The following is an 18824-nucleotide window of genomic DNA, read 5'->3' as shown; positions in this document are numbered from 1 at the left end:
CACATGCATAACAGTTAATAACGCATGAAACACATATTTAAAAATTAATTTAAAATTATAATGAGTTAACACGATTCCTTGATGAATGACGTGAATTTGAAGCAACTCATCGTAAAACTAACAATACATTTTGTGATTCAGTGTTTTAGAATTTGATTTTTATATTTTGAGATTACGCAATTTTCTTTCAAAATTTGATTATTTATGATAGGGCAAGCCTATTAATGTATTTCGAGTCTGTGTGATAGTTTCACAGTTGTATAGGCCCATCATCACCTTAAAAGCTGGAGTAAGAAAACTATGAAACCTTCGTAGTTGTGCATATAAACTGACTGACCAAATTAAGAGTCGTTCAGTATGATTTACGAGGACTGCGTGTTAGCGTATTCTTCTTAACAATGTTACCACGTCTGAAGGCAAATATAAAATCTAAAAGCACTGGTACGAGATCTGTGTAGCCTGCGATATAAAACATAACGTAGCTGATCTGTTTTGCAGACATTTTCTGAATGCACACGATTAAAATAAAACGGATATTTTATTGAAAATGTAAAACAATAGAGAAATACAATTCATTTTTCTCTCAGTCACACTCATTACTGTCCAATGATTAACAACTCACAGCGCAGTAAATATAAAAGCTTTATATTTAGATAAAATATGCTAGTAGTACAGTGTTATTTATTATTCAATATACAAGAAGTTTAGAGCACTTCACAGAAACAAAATTACAGAAATATATTTTGTGCAAAATTAGATCCGATCTCCTTTCTTAGAATCAGTAAAAGAAATTACTTTCATCTGTTAATGACAACCTCAAAATAAGTTGAGAACGCTAATGCTTTTACATTCAATTACAACACAGAAATATGGAACAATAGTTCAAATATGACCATGAAATTTTTAGTGTCTCATAACAAATGTGCGAGGTCATGAAACTATACAGCAATTAAGGACGCCATATTATTTGAGAACAATAATTTGCTTTAGTCAAGAACGTCTATTACACTTTCGCAAATAGTGGTAAGTGAAAACAGGCATATATGAAAGTAAAACATTGTTGAGATTGAAAGTTGTTTTGCAGTGTGCCTCAGGAAATTCTTCAAGCGTAATGCGACATGTGTTCTGTAGGGTATGCACGGTAACCTATATTTCGAAACGTGTAACTTACTTAATAAGACATTAGAAAGAACACCCACCAGTCTCTAAACTACTTAACGGATTTTCGGTGTCCAACAGGTTCGTAGATTGTGAGATAGTTTCCCAGGGAACGGAACTGACAACCTTCGTTCATGGTAATGTTCTGAGGAGCAATATTGTGAGCTGCATAATAGTTCGCGCAGTCAGCGTGAGAATTACTGAGATTTTTGTTCCCCTACTGTATACTCAGCTTAACACGAAGCACGTTTTGGAAGCGGGTAGGCTTGAAGACTTTGTACTAGTGCAAGTCCCCAGTAACTATCGTCTCCGTACTGCACGTTCAGTGACTGCGGTAAAGGCGCTATAAACAATCTCTAAGATCTGGACAATTGTTCTGCAATCGGAATAACACCTTATTGATAATTGACATTAAATAGTTTGAAGCCAGAAACAAAGAAAATGTCTCAGTTTTTATATTTTTAGACATACTCGGTGCTCTGCATTTGACTTATTTAAGGGAATCCCCTGCTGGCCTTAGAAACAGGTAATTGAGTGACATATATGTGGCACAGTTCTCCCAATCCTTCCCTCTTTTATGCGCTGACACCACTCTTCTTGAAAAGAAAAATAAATGTGATGTGACTGAACATGCTGTTTGAGGTGAATGGAACACAAAGGTTTCGGATGTGGGTACAATCACTAAGATAGTATCTTATTAGATATGGTGTACAAATTCCAGTTGGAGAGTCATATGGAAAGAATAATACCGGTATTAGGCTTCGATGATGTGGAGAAATAAGGGGAAACTTACTACTAAATATGGATGGTCAATCGATGATACCTTTCCCTAAATATGGGAAAATACTAGTTGTATCTGATATTTTCTCAGTCCATTTTAATGAGCTCTGTAAACGATATGATAGCTTTGAAACTCTTACTCCTTTTTCGTCTAATCGATATTTTATCACCACAGATACTTATTGCATTTTCGTGAACCACGTCAACGCCCGTTACTGTACATAACTTCTGCTACAAAAAGTGACTTTGCTGAATACCATTACCACTCAAGATTCTTCGTTGTTATTTTTGTACCGTGAGTTGAGGAACGCAGTGGGACATAGTAATACTTGTAGTCTTCCTGTCCCCTAGGAACTGTCTTGTACTCATTTCAGAGTCAAGAATCACGAAGAGGTTTGGAAACACACCGCATATTCCAGCAATATTCATGTCTCACTATGATATCACAGCATCAATTGACAAATAAGACGGTAGATCGATTAGATAAAACATCAAGACATAATACACATAAGGAAAGAGCTCTCTGAGTTAACCTGATACGAGAAAAATAAGTAATGTGCAAGTATTAATCTAAAACAGTGGACTGGTAATAAACGCGTTATTGACGGCTGATTTATGTGGACAGTGTTACTTTTAGTAAAATAATATATTTTTAGTCAAGAATATTTTATCCAGTATTTATTGGCACCTAGCGTTTCGGTGGCATCACGTACCTCAGTGCTATGTGTACAGTGACTGCTAGTTATAAATTACTGTAAAGTGAGAACTCATTTTTGGTGGATGTGCCAGTGAGCTAAGATTCGAAAAGGTTGTCCCTGTCCAGAAAGAGTAAGTTACGTCAGTGTGCACCATTGTAGGTGTTTTATTATTTAAATAGTTTATCAAATATTTTTACTTACATTCAGCTGTAATACATTTTGACCTAGTACACAGAGTACAAGAACGTACCCATCACTATTACTACTTTCTGAAACAGTTATTTGCAGTGTAGTGACTAGACCATTGAAAAGATTCTTCAACCACTAAGGTAATATGTATTTCAGCTGCTAAGGTAATACACACAATACTAAAAAATACAAGTTTTGAGCAAGTGTGTTTACATCATAACACTTTTATGAAGTGTGATTTTCTGTACTTATTGACTTTAATCATTTTTATGCATTTCTTAGTACTAACTCTCCATTGTAAACAAATGATCCAGAAAAGGAGAGTGATGATGCACTGTCGTACAGACAATCTGTGTGACCCACTACATGTAAATAAAAATATGTTTGTAGCTATTAAAAAAATCACAGACACAAAAGGGCACACACTGTCATAAATTAGTCTTCCCGAAGTATGACGACAATATTTCGGAACTTAAATTCACTGCCACTTCCAGAAAAAACTTTCTCACGATGAACAGCAGTCTAGTTGATGAAAAAGTAGCAGTTAACACACCTTATGATGGCAGCATCTGGCGAAACCTATGATGCCAATAAAAATGGGTAAAATAAATATAACTGCAGCTGAAAAAGCCACATTTTATAAATTAGGTGATACAATCGCAGATATCAATCAATTTCATGCGTCCTGGACAAACATATCACAATCCAGATGCATCCTCGGATAGGCTCTTTGACCTGCATCTGGCTAAGATGCAAGTTTCACTGTATGGACGGTCAATGAAAGTGGAGGTCTTACGCGTTACTGTTCCCCTCAGAGACACAGTAAAACGCAGTGCGGTCACTATCGTAGTACAAGACTGAGGAACCAGTACCACGTTCCTCAAACATTATTCTGAGATATTTCAGTATTTGTGGGAACCTGCCCAGCGGATTAGTCTACCGTGTGTTCTCTGTCTGCTTTCGTGGAGACGTTTTTTTACGGGCATAGCAGCCGAAGCATGGCAGTCAAAGTGAAATTTTCTCTTTCAGCAGGGAGCGACTGGCACGGCCAGCCAGCTGATTCGACGAGCGAAGCCCCGGGACGGAGTGCAGGCGGTGGGCTCCGCAAGTGGGCACTGCGGCGCCGCTGACGCTCACGTCGACGCCGACTTGCCGAGCGACGGCTGCACGTCGCTCAGGTCGACGACCGGCGTCGCCGGGATGGGCGTCGCGACGCCGTCCTCGTCAGTGACGCGCAGGCCTATCGTGGCGCCCAGCTTGGCGCTCGCCTGCCGGAAGCTGTCGGACAGCTTTATCTGAAACAGAGACCGTCCGTCGTCTGATTTCCACAGGAGCAAGTGCGTAGCTCGCACCAGCAGTGTCAAGATACTCATGAGCCAAATCATTAGGGTCACCTGAATTTAAAATCTTCTGGGTTGTTGGACAGCGTCATATTCTTTCAAACAATCGACGATTCGAACCCTCTGCTGGGATCTTCTTCAGTATCTTGTGGTGTCCACTATATACTGTGTGTTCAGTTTACGATAGACATCCCAAGATCTTGAAGACGATTCCAGCAGAGGGGTCGAAACGTCGATCGTCTGAAGAATATTGCGCTAACAACCCAGAAGATTTCTAACTGCATTGACAACGGCCACGAAAGCATGGGGTATTCCTAAAAGTAAGATCTATTTTTTTATAAGTACATAGACCTGTTTATTTCTACAATGGTTTACATCGGTTTACAGCTTTGACATTTAGGTATTTTTTGACATAATCACCATTTTTGGCGATGCATTTTTGTAGACGCTGTGGCAGTTTTTGCATGCCGATGTCATACCAGCTCGCCGCCATGCTGTTCAGAAAGTGACGAACCTCTTCTTTCACCTCGTCGTCGGAGCTGAATCGCTTTCCGGCCAAATGTTCTTTTAACCTAGGGAACAGGTGATAGACACTGGGCGCCAAGTCAGGACTACATGGTGGGTGGGTGATTATGTTCCAATGAAACTGTTGCAGGAGCGCAACGGTTTGCCGAGCGATGTATGGGCGTGCGTTGTCACGGAGAATGTGTACGCCTTTACTCAACATTCCTCTTCTCCGGTTCTGAACTGCCCGTTTGAGTTTTTTCAGAGTCCAACAGTACCTGTCAGCGTTAACTGAGGTCCCAGTGGGCATAACGTCGACCAAGAATACCCCTAACCGATCCCAAAAAAAGGTGGTCATGACTTTACCGGCAGACTGTGTTTGTTTGAATTTCCGCGGATTTGTCGAAGGACGCCGCCACTGGCGTGATTGTTCCTTGGTCTCAGGTGTAAAGTATTATGCCCAGGTTTCGTCACCCGTGACAATTGAGTCCAGAAAGTTGTCCTGTTCGGGTGCAAGGCGGTGAGGAAATGCGCGGGAAGCATCACCTCGTTGCCGCGTGTCGTTCTCAGTCAGCATGCGTGGAACGCATCTTGCGCACATCTTCCGGTAGTTCAATGTTTCCATTAAAATTCTGAGAGCGGTGCTTCGGAAAACCTCAGGAACCAACGTGCAGAGAGCATCGAGGGTGATACACCGATCTTCACGCATGCTTCGCTGAACCTTCAACACTGTCTCCTCAGAAATTGACGGTCTCCCGCACCTTTGTTCGCCGTGAAATTCGGTCCAACCACCTGCAAAGTCTCTACACCACTTGTGAACATTTTTAACATCCATGCACTACTCACCATACACTTCCGTCAATTGTCGATGGATTTCAATCGGCGCAGCGCCTTTGCGTTCAAAAACCGAATAACTGCGCGCAATTCGCACTTGGCGGTAACACCCAACGGGAGCTCCATTCTCAACGGCTGCCAAGCCAAGACTGAGGGCCTCAGCGTGGCGTGCGCGTGTTTACACACAGCGTGTGAAGCACTCTTCATAACAGTGTGACCAACTGCCACACAAACAGAGTTCTGTACTTATAAACTAATAGGAGACCTTACTTTTGGGATTATCCTCGTATTATAAGCACCTGCTCAATATAGTGATGGTCCATCCTTGAAACGCAGAATAACAGCCAGTGATGACTTACCTCTGATTCGGTAAGTCCTTCCTATGTATCTAGAGGTAAATTACGGGTCCGTGGTTTGTGCACGCGGAGCGTGTGTCCAGCAGCATTACAGATGTGTTCCGTCAGTTCAGATCAGGCGAATTTAGAGGTCAACGCCTCAGCTATCGTGTTCCCTATCCACTATAAAACGATTCTGGACTTCTTTTGACACGCCCAGTTGCTCTTACGTCAGGGAAGACATCAAACTGGATAAGCTGCAGGTGATCCACAATGCTGTTCACATACTCCACAGTTGTCCCAGTGACTTTGATTGCTGCCACATGTGGCGTATAGTATGAACCGTACTGCAGGAGAAAACATATGACAAAGCGTGGAAGACCAAACTGATATAAAAAATGGCTGCCCTTGGCGCATTACCAGATTACTTAGTCAAGTTTCCTTTCGGGCAGACGTTTTTCGTGAAGATCCACAGCCGAATATCAAGTGCGAAACACTTCGATCAAAGAATTCCACGAGGCTCTGTACCACCGCTCACTCTGTTCCTTTGGATGTCAATGACAGGCCCACTCCACCACAAACAGCAGTCGCACAATTTGCCGACGGCACTGCGCTTCTCACAGGCGGTCGAGTGAACGCAGCGGTAATCCGCCTTCATAGGCAGCTAAAAGTCACAGAGCAGTGGACAGTATGTAACATGATAGAGCTAAAGACACTCGCAGTCATGTTCACCTGAAGAAGGCCAGATCTGAGACATACATTGTGAAACAATAACATAGAAACCCAGTGGACCAACCAGATCAGGTACCTAGGTGTCTTGCCAGACAATAACCTCATATTCATGTCAAACACACACGCGAAGAAAGAGAAAATGACAATTCTAATTCATGCTCTCTATCCTCTACTATCAAGAGAAAACTTGAACGTTAACACCTCTTCCTGGGGTACATCATGGCAGACAAATATAGAAACTCTTCAGGCTGTTCAAAACAGATGCTTGAAACTCGTTTCAAAAGTACCCCGATAGACCAGAACCAGAGACTTGCAATGAAGTAAACATTGTCATGATAGGCGAACTGATTAAACAACATACCAGAAAACGGCTTGAGAAATATGAAAATTTAATATCAGCGTTACGATATTCAGAATATAGAGGGACTATTAATCCCGAACGATGGCACGGCGTAAGAGTTCAGCATGCATTCATTCAAAATCCCATATAGGAATAAAGAAGAAACAGAATCGTAGCGGTGCAATAGGGCTAGAGGGCAATGTTGTGTTAACGTTCGATAAATGCTAAAATGATCGCGAGACATAACAATAAGAAGTTCAGCCTTCATAGAAGGCAGCACTTCTGAGTAACACAGAGAAAAATATAAAAAAAGGAGGCGTGAAAGTCCAAATAAATATTATTATTCTTTATTCATTCTGGAAAAAAATCTTAACAACTGATAGTTGCCTATCAAATTTACAAGTAAGTCTTCATAACAATAAGTTCAGTGTTATTTTTTTTTTCTACGTTGAATCTTAATTTAGATTAACAATATTTAACAAATTATTTTATTTATTTTCGCTTTATTACAACTCTAATATTTCGAGGGTAACCTAGATGCTCTGGCAAATTTTTCTTGTCTCACTAAGCTGGGTATCCTGTCACAGAAAAAGAGGCGTAGGTATTCGATGTATGCAATCTTTTTTATCTTCCTCACTCAGTATTATTAGTTCTGACACAGCAAATAAGACTGCAAATACATGTACTGCTACTGTCACTACTACTACTCCTATTACTGCCTCCACAATCAGAACTACTACTGTAATTATTGGTATGCCCTATCAGTACTACCCCACTTGTTTGTACTACATCGACAACTACCATTAAATCTTAAGTCGCTAATAACAACACTCATATTAATATCAATACTTTACTCCTGCTGTGCTTACTATTGATGTTTCCACCGCTGACACAGAGAGAAAATTCAAGCAATTTATCGGTCTAGTGACGAAATAAGATAATAAATTTATGAGTATTCTGCAGCATTGTTACGATGTAGCATTTCCTGTATAATTCACTTCTATATCCGCATGAGGGCACCGTAGCAGATGACATTAAGGACTTCTAGTACCTTGTAAGCAAAATAAAGTATGACAGTCGAAACATAGAGGATACCGGAAGTATAGATAAAGAGATGATTCCTCGCTAAATGAAGTTTGCTAAAATCAGTTACAGGATTTCATTTAAGGAAGAATTTTCTTAGAAAGTACATCTGGGGCACAGCTGCCGGCCGGGATGGCCGCGTAGTTCTAGGCGCTACAGTCTGGAACCGCACGACCACTAGGATCGCAGGTTCGAATCCTGCCTCGGGCATAGATGTGTGTGATGTCCTTAGGTTGGTTCGGTTTAAGTAGTTCTAAGTTCTAGGTGACTGATGACCTCAGCAGTTAAGTCCCATAGTGCTCAGTGCCATTAGGGGCACAGCTTTGATTGGAAGTGAAACGTGGACTGAGGGATAATCGGAACAGAAGGGATAAGTTTGAAATGTATGTTAGAAAAGTATGCTGAAAACGAAGTGTACGGATAAGTGAGACTTTAGGTTTCTCCGCAGTATCGACGAAGATAAACACTGACAACAGGAAGGGATGTGATGGTAGGACATGTATGAAGACATTAGGGAATAACTACCCCACATTACTAGTTGGAGTTGTAAGGATAAAACTGTAAATAAGGAGAGAGAACCAATATATGCAACAAATAATTAAGGTCGCTGGGTGTAAGCACTAGTCTGAGGTGAAGGGGAGTAAGTCGTGGTAAGCAGCATGAAATCAACTGGAGGAAAAAGATTATTGATAAAAAAATACAACTGACATGTTACTCAATGTGTATGTGGCACTATTTACAGCTCAGATGATAGTAAAATCACTAGTACACCATCCGCAAAATAGAAGTTTAACACCGGGAAATCAAAGGATATTAAAATGCTAGAAGAAACAAAAAAGTTTTACGAGGAACATTTGCTAAAGAAAACGATAGACGAAGCCACATCGCCTTTGAAGCACTAGAAGCGGAAGGGGTTTTTACTGAGGAACTGAATATGAATCCTGACAATATTTCTTCGCAAGGGCGGAAGGAAAACATATTGAAATTGTAATTATATTTTCGTAAGGCATAACCCACTACAGCAATCAGAAGTTTAAACAAATTCTGTTTACAATCAAATCACAAGAAGAATGAAGACAGAATATCAACATAACAACAAAACTCGCAGTACGTGAAGAAGTCGGCTCAGTCGGTCCTCGAAGTGTTGTGCGTAAAATGGAAGCAACAACTCGCTACAAAGACAGGAAGCTCATTATTAATCAAATACGTCGAGAAAACCTAAGATATCACATCACTATGAATAGCTATATTAACAAAATGTAATTTTTCCCGATGGCTCCTTAGTTATATGTAGACAATACTTCAAAAGAAGCCGAATCAAATATAAAGTACTGATCAAATATGATATTCAAGGCGAAGAAAAAATGCTGCACTTGGAGGTCGGCATAAGATTCCTCAACCCCAGCTTGAAGAGAAAAGTTTACCTATCAAAATCAATTGGGTGCATTTTGAAAACGCAGTATGAAATCGAGGAGCTGGCAACACTGTCACACCGCGCAGTGCAACGGAATGTACAGAGGAACGTGTATCAGGTCGCTCTACCATACCAGCCGTCGTAGCTCCCTGAATAGACTGTTGGGATATCATACCCACATCCACCACGGAGCTACATTTCGAATTCCTCGTCAGGTTCCTTTATTTTTTAGACGTCCAGTCGCTAGTTCTTCTCGTTTATAAGCAGGATATAATTTTGTACATGACGATACCCTATCAAATGACAGTGGCAGCCAATAAACTGTATTTGTGCGCAACCATAATTGATTCTGTCAAAATAAGTAGGGCGGCTTTCCGATAGAGAACACCTACGATGAATACGTCTACATGCTTCCGGTGCTGACTACATACGATAACCAAGCGGCTGCTGCTGTTCCTGCATATGCTGCACGATACCCTCAAAGGCGACATCTCAGTAAGAATGTTTTTCGTCACCAGAATCAACGCCTTCTGGAAACTGGTAAGCTTCGTCCACAAATAATGCACAGAGGTCGCTCAAGGACTAGATGTACTCCACAAACAGAGGACTCGAGACTTGAAACTATTCACCAGTCAGCTCGGCGACGTACCAGTGATACAGCAGGGGCGTTCCAGATAACTCAAAAATTGGCTTTTGAACTGCAGCACTATGAAGAACTGAATTCGTACCATTAGACGTTAATTCAAGACCAGTAGCGAGAAGCCTGCATCCGACGAGTAAGGTTCTGTGAATGGCTTTTGCACCAAATGGAAGATAACGAACATTTTATAAATAACGAGAGATGGACTGATGAATCTGTCTTCTCTCGTGCAGGTATTATCAAACTCCATAACAGCCATTATTGGAACACAACCCTCAGGTCACCCGTTAATGTGGCATTTAGGCGCGCTTTGGTGTAAAACCTGGGGGCTGCAATCGTGGCAGGAGAGAGTTTGGACCATTAACTACAGCTGAACTAACTGAATGCTCCCCTATATCGTACATTTCTTTGCAGTACTTTGCCCGACGCAGCAGAAAACGTTCCCGTTGGTGTTCGGCGACGTCTATAGTTTGAGCATGACGGTGCTCCGCACATTTTGGAAAGAATGTGCGTAACTACGCTAAAGTGCCAAAGAAACTGGTATAGGAATGCGTATTCAAGTGCAGAGATACGTAAACAGGCAGAATACGGCGCTGCGGTCAGAAACTCCTACATAAGACAACAAGTGCCCGGCGCCGTCTTTAGATCGATTACCGCTGCTACAATGACAGGTTAACAAGATTTAAGTGAGTTTCAACGTGGTGTTATAGTCGGCGCACGAGCGGTGGCACACAGCATTTCCGAGGTGGCGATGAGGTGGGGATCTTCCCATAAGACCAATTCACGAGTGTACCGTGGATATCAGGAATAGGGTCAAACATTAAATCTCCAACATCGTTGCTGCCCGGAAAACATCCTGCAAGAACGGGACCAACGACGACTGAAGAGAATCGTTCGAAGTAACAGAAGTGCAACTCTCTCACAAATATCTGCCGATTTCAATGCTGCCATCAAGTGTCAACGTGCGAACCATTCAACGAAACGGCTTTCGGAGGCGAAGACCCGCTCGTGTACCCTTGATGACCGCAGAAACCAAAGCTTTACGACTCTCGTGGGCCCGTCAACACTAACATTGGACTGTTGATGACTTGAAACATGTCGCCTGGTCGGGAGAGTCTCGTTCAAAATCTATTTAGTGGATGGAAGTGTACGGGTATGGAGACAACCTAATGAATCCATAGACCCTCCATGTCAGCAGGGGACGGTTCAGGCTGGTGGAGGCTCTGTAATGGTGTGTGGCGTGTGCGGATGGAGTGATATGGAATCCCTGATAGGTCTAGATACCATTCTGACAGGTGACACATGCATTAGCATCGTGTCTGATCACCTGCATCCATTCGTGTCCGCTGTCCATTCCGACAGACTTGGGCAATTTCAGCCAGACAATGCGACACCCCACATGTGCAGAATTGCTACAGAATGGCTCCAGGAACACTCTCCTGAATTTAAACACTTCCTCTGGATACCAGATTCCCTAGACAAGAACATTATTGAGCGTATCTGGGATGCCTTGCAATGTGGTGATGAGAATAGATGTCCAGTCCCTCGTACTCTTACGGATTTATGGAAAGCTCTGCAGGATTCATTTTGTCAGTTCCCTCCATCACTACTTCAGATATTAGTCGAGTCCATGCCACGTCGTGCTGCGCCATTTCTGCGTGCTCGCTGGGGCCCTACATGATATTAGGCAGGTGTACCAGTTTCTTTGGCTCTTCAGTGTATTTAAAGGAAGCAATTCCAGGGAAATGAATTGTTCTTTCAGGTACAATGTTCTGCCCTCCAAGTTCCCTGTACCTTTGTCATTTAGATTTTTATTTGTGGGGACACTTGAACGAACAAGTTTATAGTACTGCATTCATGGGTGTACACGACCTAATATCTCGCGTGCATACTGCTTCAGCTGTGGTGGCTGCACGTGTGTTACGTAGTGTCCAGCAAAGAATGATACAACGAGCCGCGAAATGCTTGCAACCGGTAGTTGGTCGCTTTGAACGTCTCTAAAGACAACCTTGCTCATAGACATATGTACCGACTCTTTGAAGATCAGTCTGGACGTCAAATGTACCGAATGGAATTGTTGTGCGTAGCATAGTGCGCAGTCTAGTGCAACCAAACTATTGTGTTTTTTTTGCATCTCATTGGATGGTTACGATGTTACTATATACACTGTTATTTCCTTTTGATTTTGTTTGTGCCACGGACGAAAGACAGTGGTCGGTTACGTCTGTAAGAAATCCATGTTACGTCTTACTGTTTCAATACATGCAACACTAGCGGAGAGAAATACACAAGATACCACATTATGTAGGTGTAAATTAGGTACAGTTTGATGCTTTAACTGAAAAAACTACTTTGGCGCGAACACTACTCCAACATCGGCCAGTCTGCATATACGCTCCCTACGGCATTGCCTTGCCTCACCAAACTAAAGGAACAGCTCCGGCACAGCGCAGAGTTTATCTGTTCTTGCCCATGCTGCACGCAGCTTCAGCGTTGCCAGAGCATCGGTTTTAAATCGCACGTCTATTCAACCTATTGGTGGTACTAGGTTTTGCTAGATACATTTTTGTCATGTACTGAGATGAGGAATCACATGCCGACCACTCACATGCCGACCACCAAGTGAGACATTTTTTTTTCCATCTGTATATCATTCTCAAAATCTATCGTAACTGGTTTTAAGGATGTGTCTAATGCTGACATCTATCTCTCTTGCCTGATGTTATAGGTTCTGCTTCAATTTCTCTAAGATTACACGATAAATAATTTGTTGGCATTCTTGTAATACCTTACTGTGTTTGAAAAATGAATGCCCTTGGTAAACTTATTTCAAGTAAATCAAATATCATCAAACATATTTTTTATATTTTAAAACAGTTCGCTTGATTGATCAATCTACACAGACGTTTTCGTTAGAACTCATGATTTTAAATTTTTGTCAACATGTGAACGACTTGCCTTAACCTATAAAATAAAAACTGTTATATTCTCCGAATGTCTATCAGGGCTGTTGCTACAGAAGTAAGAAATATATCAGATATCTGTCTATTTGGTAGAGATAAACAACCTAGAAAATCACAATTATTTGTTTAATGATTACTGGTGACTGTCTCGTGCAGTGACAGGACCACAAGAACCTTTCGTTTACAGCGCAATATATTACAAACAAAAATCCTGTGTGCTGCAACATCAGTATCTTCCATTGTAGAGAATGTATTCTATTCAGCTTGCAACGCAAGACTGTAGAGATAACAGAATGAACTACCTGTTCTTTAGTAAGTATCGTTCTCTTCATGCAGATGTTGACAACAATAATAGGCTACTTATATTTTTGTAATAAGTCCTTTCTACAGGCGGATCTGCTGTCTCTTAGATATTTGTCAGCAATAATATGAAACCTTTTCATTTGGCATATTGAAGCCAGTTTATTACATAGAACAATTGTACTGAACTGGGTACAATGTGCTCTGCATGAGTAATGTTCTCTGCCTGGCAGAGCATTCTAATCAAAACAAAGAAATATCCGGGAAGATGTGAATTCAAGAAACTAAAGCATAGAACTAATAACATGAGAAGAGACCGAAAATAAGATTAGTTACCAAAACATAATTATAAAGACAGGAAATAATAATCACACTCTACATATGAAGCTTACTGCCATATCTGAATCTTACACGCAAACTCAGTTTGTATAAACAACCAGTAAGAGACAGCACTTATGTGTAAAACAAATTCCCAATTTCACACTTGTATCTATGAAGAAACATGACAATAAAGTAGTGCATGAACTACAGCTGACATTTAAGCTGTACACGGAGTGAATAATAAAAGTGACTGCTAAAGGAAAAACTACAAAGCTCTGTAATCTTTCAACAAAGCAAAAGAATTAATTCTGGATCTATAGGTACTAGCAGGAACAAAGAGAAAGCCAGAATTCTGCATACTGACACAAAGTCTGGGGAATATAATTAAAGAAGTGGTATACATTGTATCCAGAACGAGCAACTAACAAAGGACACAAATCACCATGAAACAGTCATAGTTCAGTTCCTGGAATGAATATTGTAGAACACCCTATAAAGTGAAATCACACAGCTAAAATTTAGAAATAGATAAATACAGTAAATGATAAAAAATAAATAAAAAGTATTGCTGCAGTAGCCTCTTACTGATACTACAACAAAAGTGGCGCCTCCAAAGGTAAATCTGTAAATCACATACACATAAACATTACTAATAGATGCTGTAACGGGTTGTAGACATTACGAAAGGAAAACAAACGTAAGGAGAATCACCAACACTGATTACTCTGGACTGTGACGTCCCATTCTCAAATTTAGGACATTTGAAAAATTGAAAAAATACGAGTGACTCCACAAGTATAAATGTTTAGGAAAGTATATGGTAGACAATGGATACTGATCATGGGTATAATGCCCACAAGAAACCATTTTGTAGAACAGAAGAATAGACAAGCTGTGGGATGTGTAGACGTAAGTCTTGGGAAACACTGTCATTGAAAATCAGAAATTTCAGGCATGTTAATGTGTCAAATGTAATTTTTCAAACCCAATAAGGAAGCTATACACAGAAATTTCAGGCCACTAATGACAGTTTTGGAAATAAAGAAACACACATGGTTTAGATACGTACCATAGAGTGTCATTTGCACAATACACTACACAAATTTAGAAAAAAGCACGTAATTTCAATTATCAGTAAAGGTATATAACGTTAAATAATCTTTTTCGATAGTGTAAATAATGAAAAGCCGTGTTTTCAAGAAGTTGTAAAATGAGGTACTAAATAATGCAACTAATGTAGATAATGTAACTGAGAGCAGATGTACATAATGAATTTATTACCTGCACAACGTTGATGCACATAGATGTTAGGGCCAGACCAAATACCAAGTAGACAATGGAAGCCATCATGTACATTGGGTGCTGAAATGAAACACAAACCATGATTAAAACACCTACCTCATTATTTTCAAGAGTTTCAGATGTATATCTCTGAGATACATGATGAAAATCAAGATGCCACATTCTAAACAGCTGCCCAATAATGACTGATAGTACTGCCTAACATTATTAAGGTATGACTGCATGGAGTGTGACACTGATTTTAAGTATTAAACTTCATCATACATTTATGATTCTAAGCTGATATTATAACTAAACTATCAAAACAATATTATATATATAATACAAATGGAGACATTTAGAACAGCTCTAAAGGAACGTCTATAGCGACAAATAGCTGTCAGTAAAGTGTGTATGACTCTTTCTTCTAGAGGATGGAAATAGTATCATTTTGAACAAGAATTACTATTCTCATAGATTTTTACTTACAAAATAAGAAAGCTGGTAGTAAAAGAGTAGCATAAATTTGCATAAGCTACTGCAAGCTACTAAAATCAACTGATTCACAGCAATCGCTAAAACACATCGTATGTAACATGTTATTCAGTTTATTAACTACATGACCTACAACATTTCTGATAATATACTTTTTCTTTTACAGTATCTTAAATCTGCTAGATTCTCATCAGTTACATAAAATTTTCTGATACATTAATGCAGTTTTCTCATATAAGTCAGATGATGTTTGTTGTATACTAAAGTATGTAGTTTCATTTCATTTCCCTATACTCATCTACATAAAATATAATTTCATATTGATATTGCCTTTAGGCAAATGCAGAAGAATTTTTTAGCTCTTTGAATTTAAATTGTAGATTTTTATTACCTAATCACAGTATTATTTGTTAGGTCACTTATCTAACAAAAATACTCAACTGTTCTTGTTTCTATTCTACTGTTAAGAAGTGACCTACATGAATTTTTATGCGTTGTTTCACTGTTAAACAACAGCTTCATTTAAATGACATTTTAGCAACAACACTGATGCTGGAATCACATACTATTTTTTTTGACAAAATTTTAGAATATATTATTTTGTAGTTGAATGAAAATATATAGATACAAGTAAATTGTAGACACAATTCAAGATAAAATAATCACATTTTAAAAATACATCAGCAACATATTTAAACATGTACTGACAATGTCATGAAATGGGCCAATAAGTTGTCCGAAAAGAGTTCACAAATTCTCAAAGATTTTCATTACATGAGCTCATAACGCCATTTATTCGTATTTAATCAATTATGGATTTTTATGAGTCAAGATAACAATATGAATCAAAAACAAATCAAAGCATGATATTTTACATCAGCAGAAAGCTGGAATTAACGTATAGAAAAATAAAAATAGATAAAATATGTTAATCACAAATTTTCATGCAAGTAGATTTTATTACCAAAGAGTACGGAACTTGAGGTAAAACACAGAGCGAGTTTAGCATGTTATTGTGAGGCAGCAGCTAAAAGATTTGTATTTTACTCTGCAGCTTCATGACAACTGCATTGTGCATTAGGTATTTAGTACCTCTAGTGAAACACAGTGTGAGTAAAATGTAGTGCAACACTTGTGTATTGTGTCATTGTGCTGTCTGTACTGCTATGTGACAACGTATGACATGTGTGCTATGGAATATAGCATGACTGAATCATAGAGCACCTCATCATCTACTTACGCTGTCAGACTTGAGTTACGAAAGTTGCATGAAAAACGAGGAAATATTCGTTAACATATTATAAAGAAGAGAAAAATAAAGGAAATAAATAAAGATAAGTTGACAGGAACAGGAATACACAAAGAAAGAGATACAGATATAAATTCATATTTCAAGGTTAATAATTAAGAAATAAACAAGAAACTTTAAAACAAGTGTACTGAAGTGTGGTATTTAGTGGTTGTGTGCCAAATGTATTTATGTCACCACAAGTTATGTGAATGAGTTAGCTGTTGGTTATTTATTAAAGGTCACTTTTGATCAAATTATTGATAAATTAACATGATTTGTACAGAATTACATTAGTTGAATAAAATTTATCTTTAGAGGTAGACTATGAAGTAAGTTTATCAATGTACATGTTCACAGTATGAGGAATCCTCATACATTGGTTACTGTTACATAAAATATATGACACACAATCTAAACAAGAAATTCGAGTTTTACTGTATATACCTCATACTGTGAACGTGCACATATCCAGTAAAGATTTTATCTAGAGATGTGCTGATGGGTGAATTTTTCAGGAGAGCATGTTTCTTCATAATAACACAGCTGAGAAATACTGCACCACATTTATTTAATGCTCACATTGAAGAGTTTGAGGCTTAATTACTGCCTACAGCAATAAAAAAGTATGTATTGTATCTGTTACAAGAATTTGTCACACCACAGAAGAAATGAAGTAAGGAAACATGTATATCCAACTTACAATACTGCAACAGTGTTTTAGATTATATATTTTTAAATAAGAAACTCTTGTTGGTGTTCATGTACTAACACTGGGGGTTAGACCCTGAAGGCAAATTCACAATGGAGCATCTGCCTAAAAAATTTGGTAAAATTTAAAACCAGTATATTCATTGAAGCAAGCCTACACAAGAAAACTTTGCAATGCAACAAATGCAAATGAGATAGCACTCGTTTGAAAGATCAATATCAAAGAGCAGTTGAACTGATGTAGGGATTGTGCACAGTTATAGCCAACGAAAAATGTGTAAGTCATGGTTATTTCTTATAGACATGTACTCATTAAAATGTGGTCGTAATCTTTTACTCTTTTTAAACAAAGAAGATGTAGTGTTCTACAAATAGACAAATAACGAGTAAATTCTAATTTACTAACATTTGATTGATGAACTCATTACCAATAACTGCAAGAGACAGACAGACAAAAACATGTACAGGCCTTACTATCGGTGTAATTTTATTGTATGTCATGTAAAGTTTGATATGATGACACAGTTTAGTCTGTAGACTATGACGGGCTCTATAACAAATTTTCTGCACAACATGTGCTAAACAGTCGGTTCAAGGAGCGCTGAGGAGATTAAAATATAATGCCAGGTGTTTCAGAATGGTATATCGGATTTTAAGGTTTCGTAGCATATTCAACTTAAATCTTAAGTAATACACCAAATGAAACAGCAACTCAAACAATTCTGTTTTATGCAAGTACATGACGACCAAGAGTGATTAAAGAACGTGTCGGACAAGTGGAATAGGCTTTCGTGTGTAGCGCCAACAAATCAGTGCAGAAGGCTGGTCGTGAATTAGCAGTTCCAGTGACATCAGTGTGGACACTTGACAACTATTAAGTTTTCCTGGTTCGTGTGATCTTCAGTGATGATCTGACATTCCACCTAAGTAGAAACGTAAATACACATAAGGTGAGCATGTGAGGGTTCAGAAAATTCCTAGGAGATGGTGTAATTTGAACGACGCTCTCCTAAATTTAAAGTTTCACTGCTGTATCCAGGCGGAAGGTTTATGGGTCTTCCTTTTCTGGTGAAGCAACAGGAGCTCGTGTATATTATCTTGTTGCGTTACAACCATGGCTCTTTCCTCGATTCTAAGAACCTGAACCACACTACTTTTATCTGGCAGCAAGATGGTGGGCCACAACACTGGCGTTATTTTGTTCGCGACTGGTTAAACTACGTTGTATCCGATCGCTGGATTGACCGCTAGGGGCCAGATGACAGAGCTTGCTACGCATGGTCTCCATGTTTACCCGATATTACGCTATGTGATTTTTGCCTTTGCAGATTTATAAAGGACTATGTGCCTCCGGTCCCAGCTTGTCTACCAGATTTCAGAGACAGGACTGAAGCAGTTGTTGCAACAATTAATCCAGT

At 39.3% G+C, this 18824-nt stretch overlaps 1 protein-coding gene across 1 annotated transcript in view; it reads right to left on the bottom strand.

Annotated features, from left to right (window-relative positions):
- Positions 1-519: 519 nt before the first annotated feature.
- The window catches only part of LOC124606420, an 87664-nt gene continuing 69359 nt past the window's right edge, over positions 520-18824 (bottom strand). The window contains exons 4-5 of the mRNA XM_047138402.1: positions 14913-14993; positions 520-4120 (exon numbers count right to left, since the gene is read on the bottom strand). Coding sequence (XP_046994358.1) covers positions 3959-4120; positions 14913-14993 — 243 coding nt within the window. The 3' untranslated portion in view covers positions 520-3958. The remainder of the gene's footprint in view (positions 4121-14912; positions 14994-18824) is intronic.

Source organism: Schistocerca americana, chromosome 3, assembly GCF_021461395.2.
Source record: "Schistocerca americana isolate TAMUIC-IGC-003095 chromosome 3, iqSchAmer2.1, whole genome shotgun sequence".
Taxonomy (NCBI): domain Eukaryota; kingdom Metazoa; phylum Arthropoda; class Insecta; order Orthoptera; family Acrididae; genus Schistocerca; species Schistocerca americana.
This window is presented reverse-complemented; position numbering and strand designations above follow the sequence as displayed.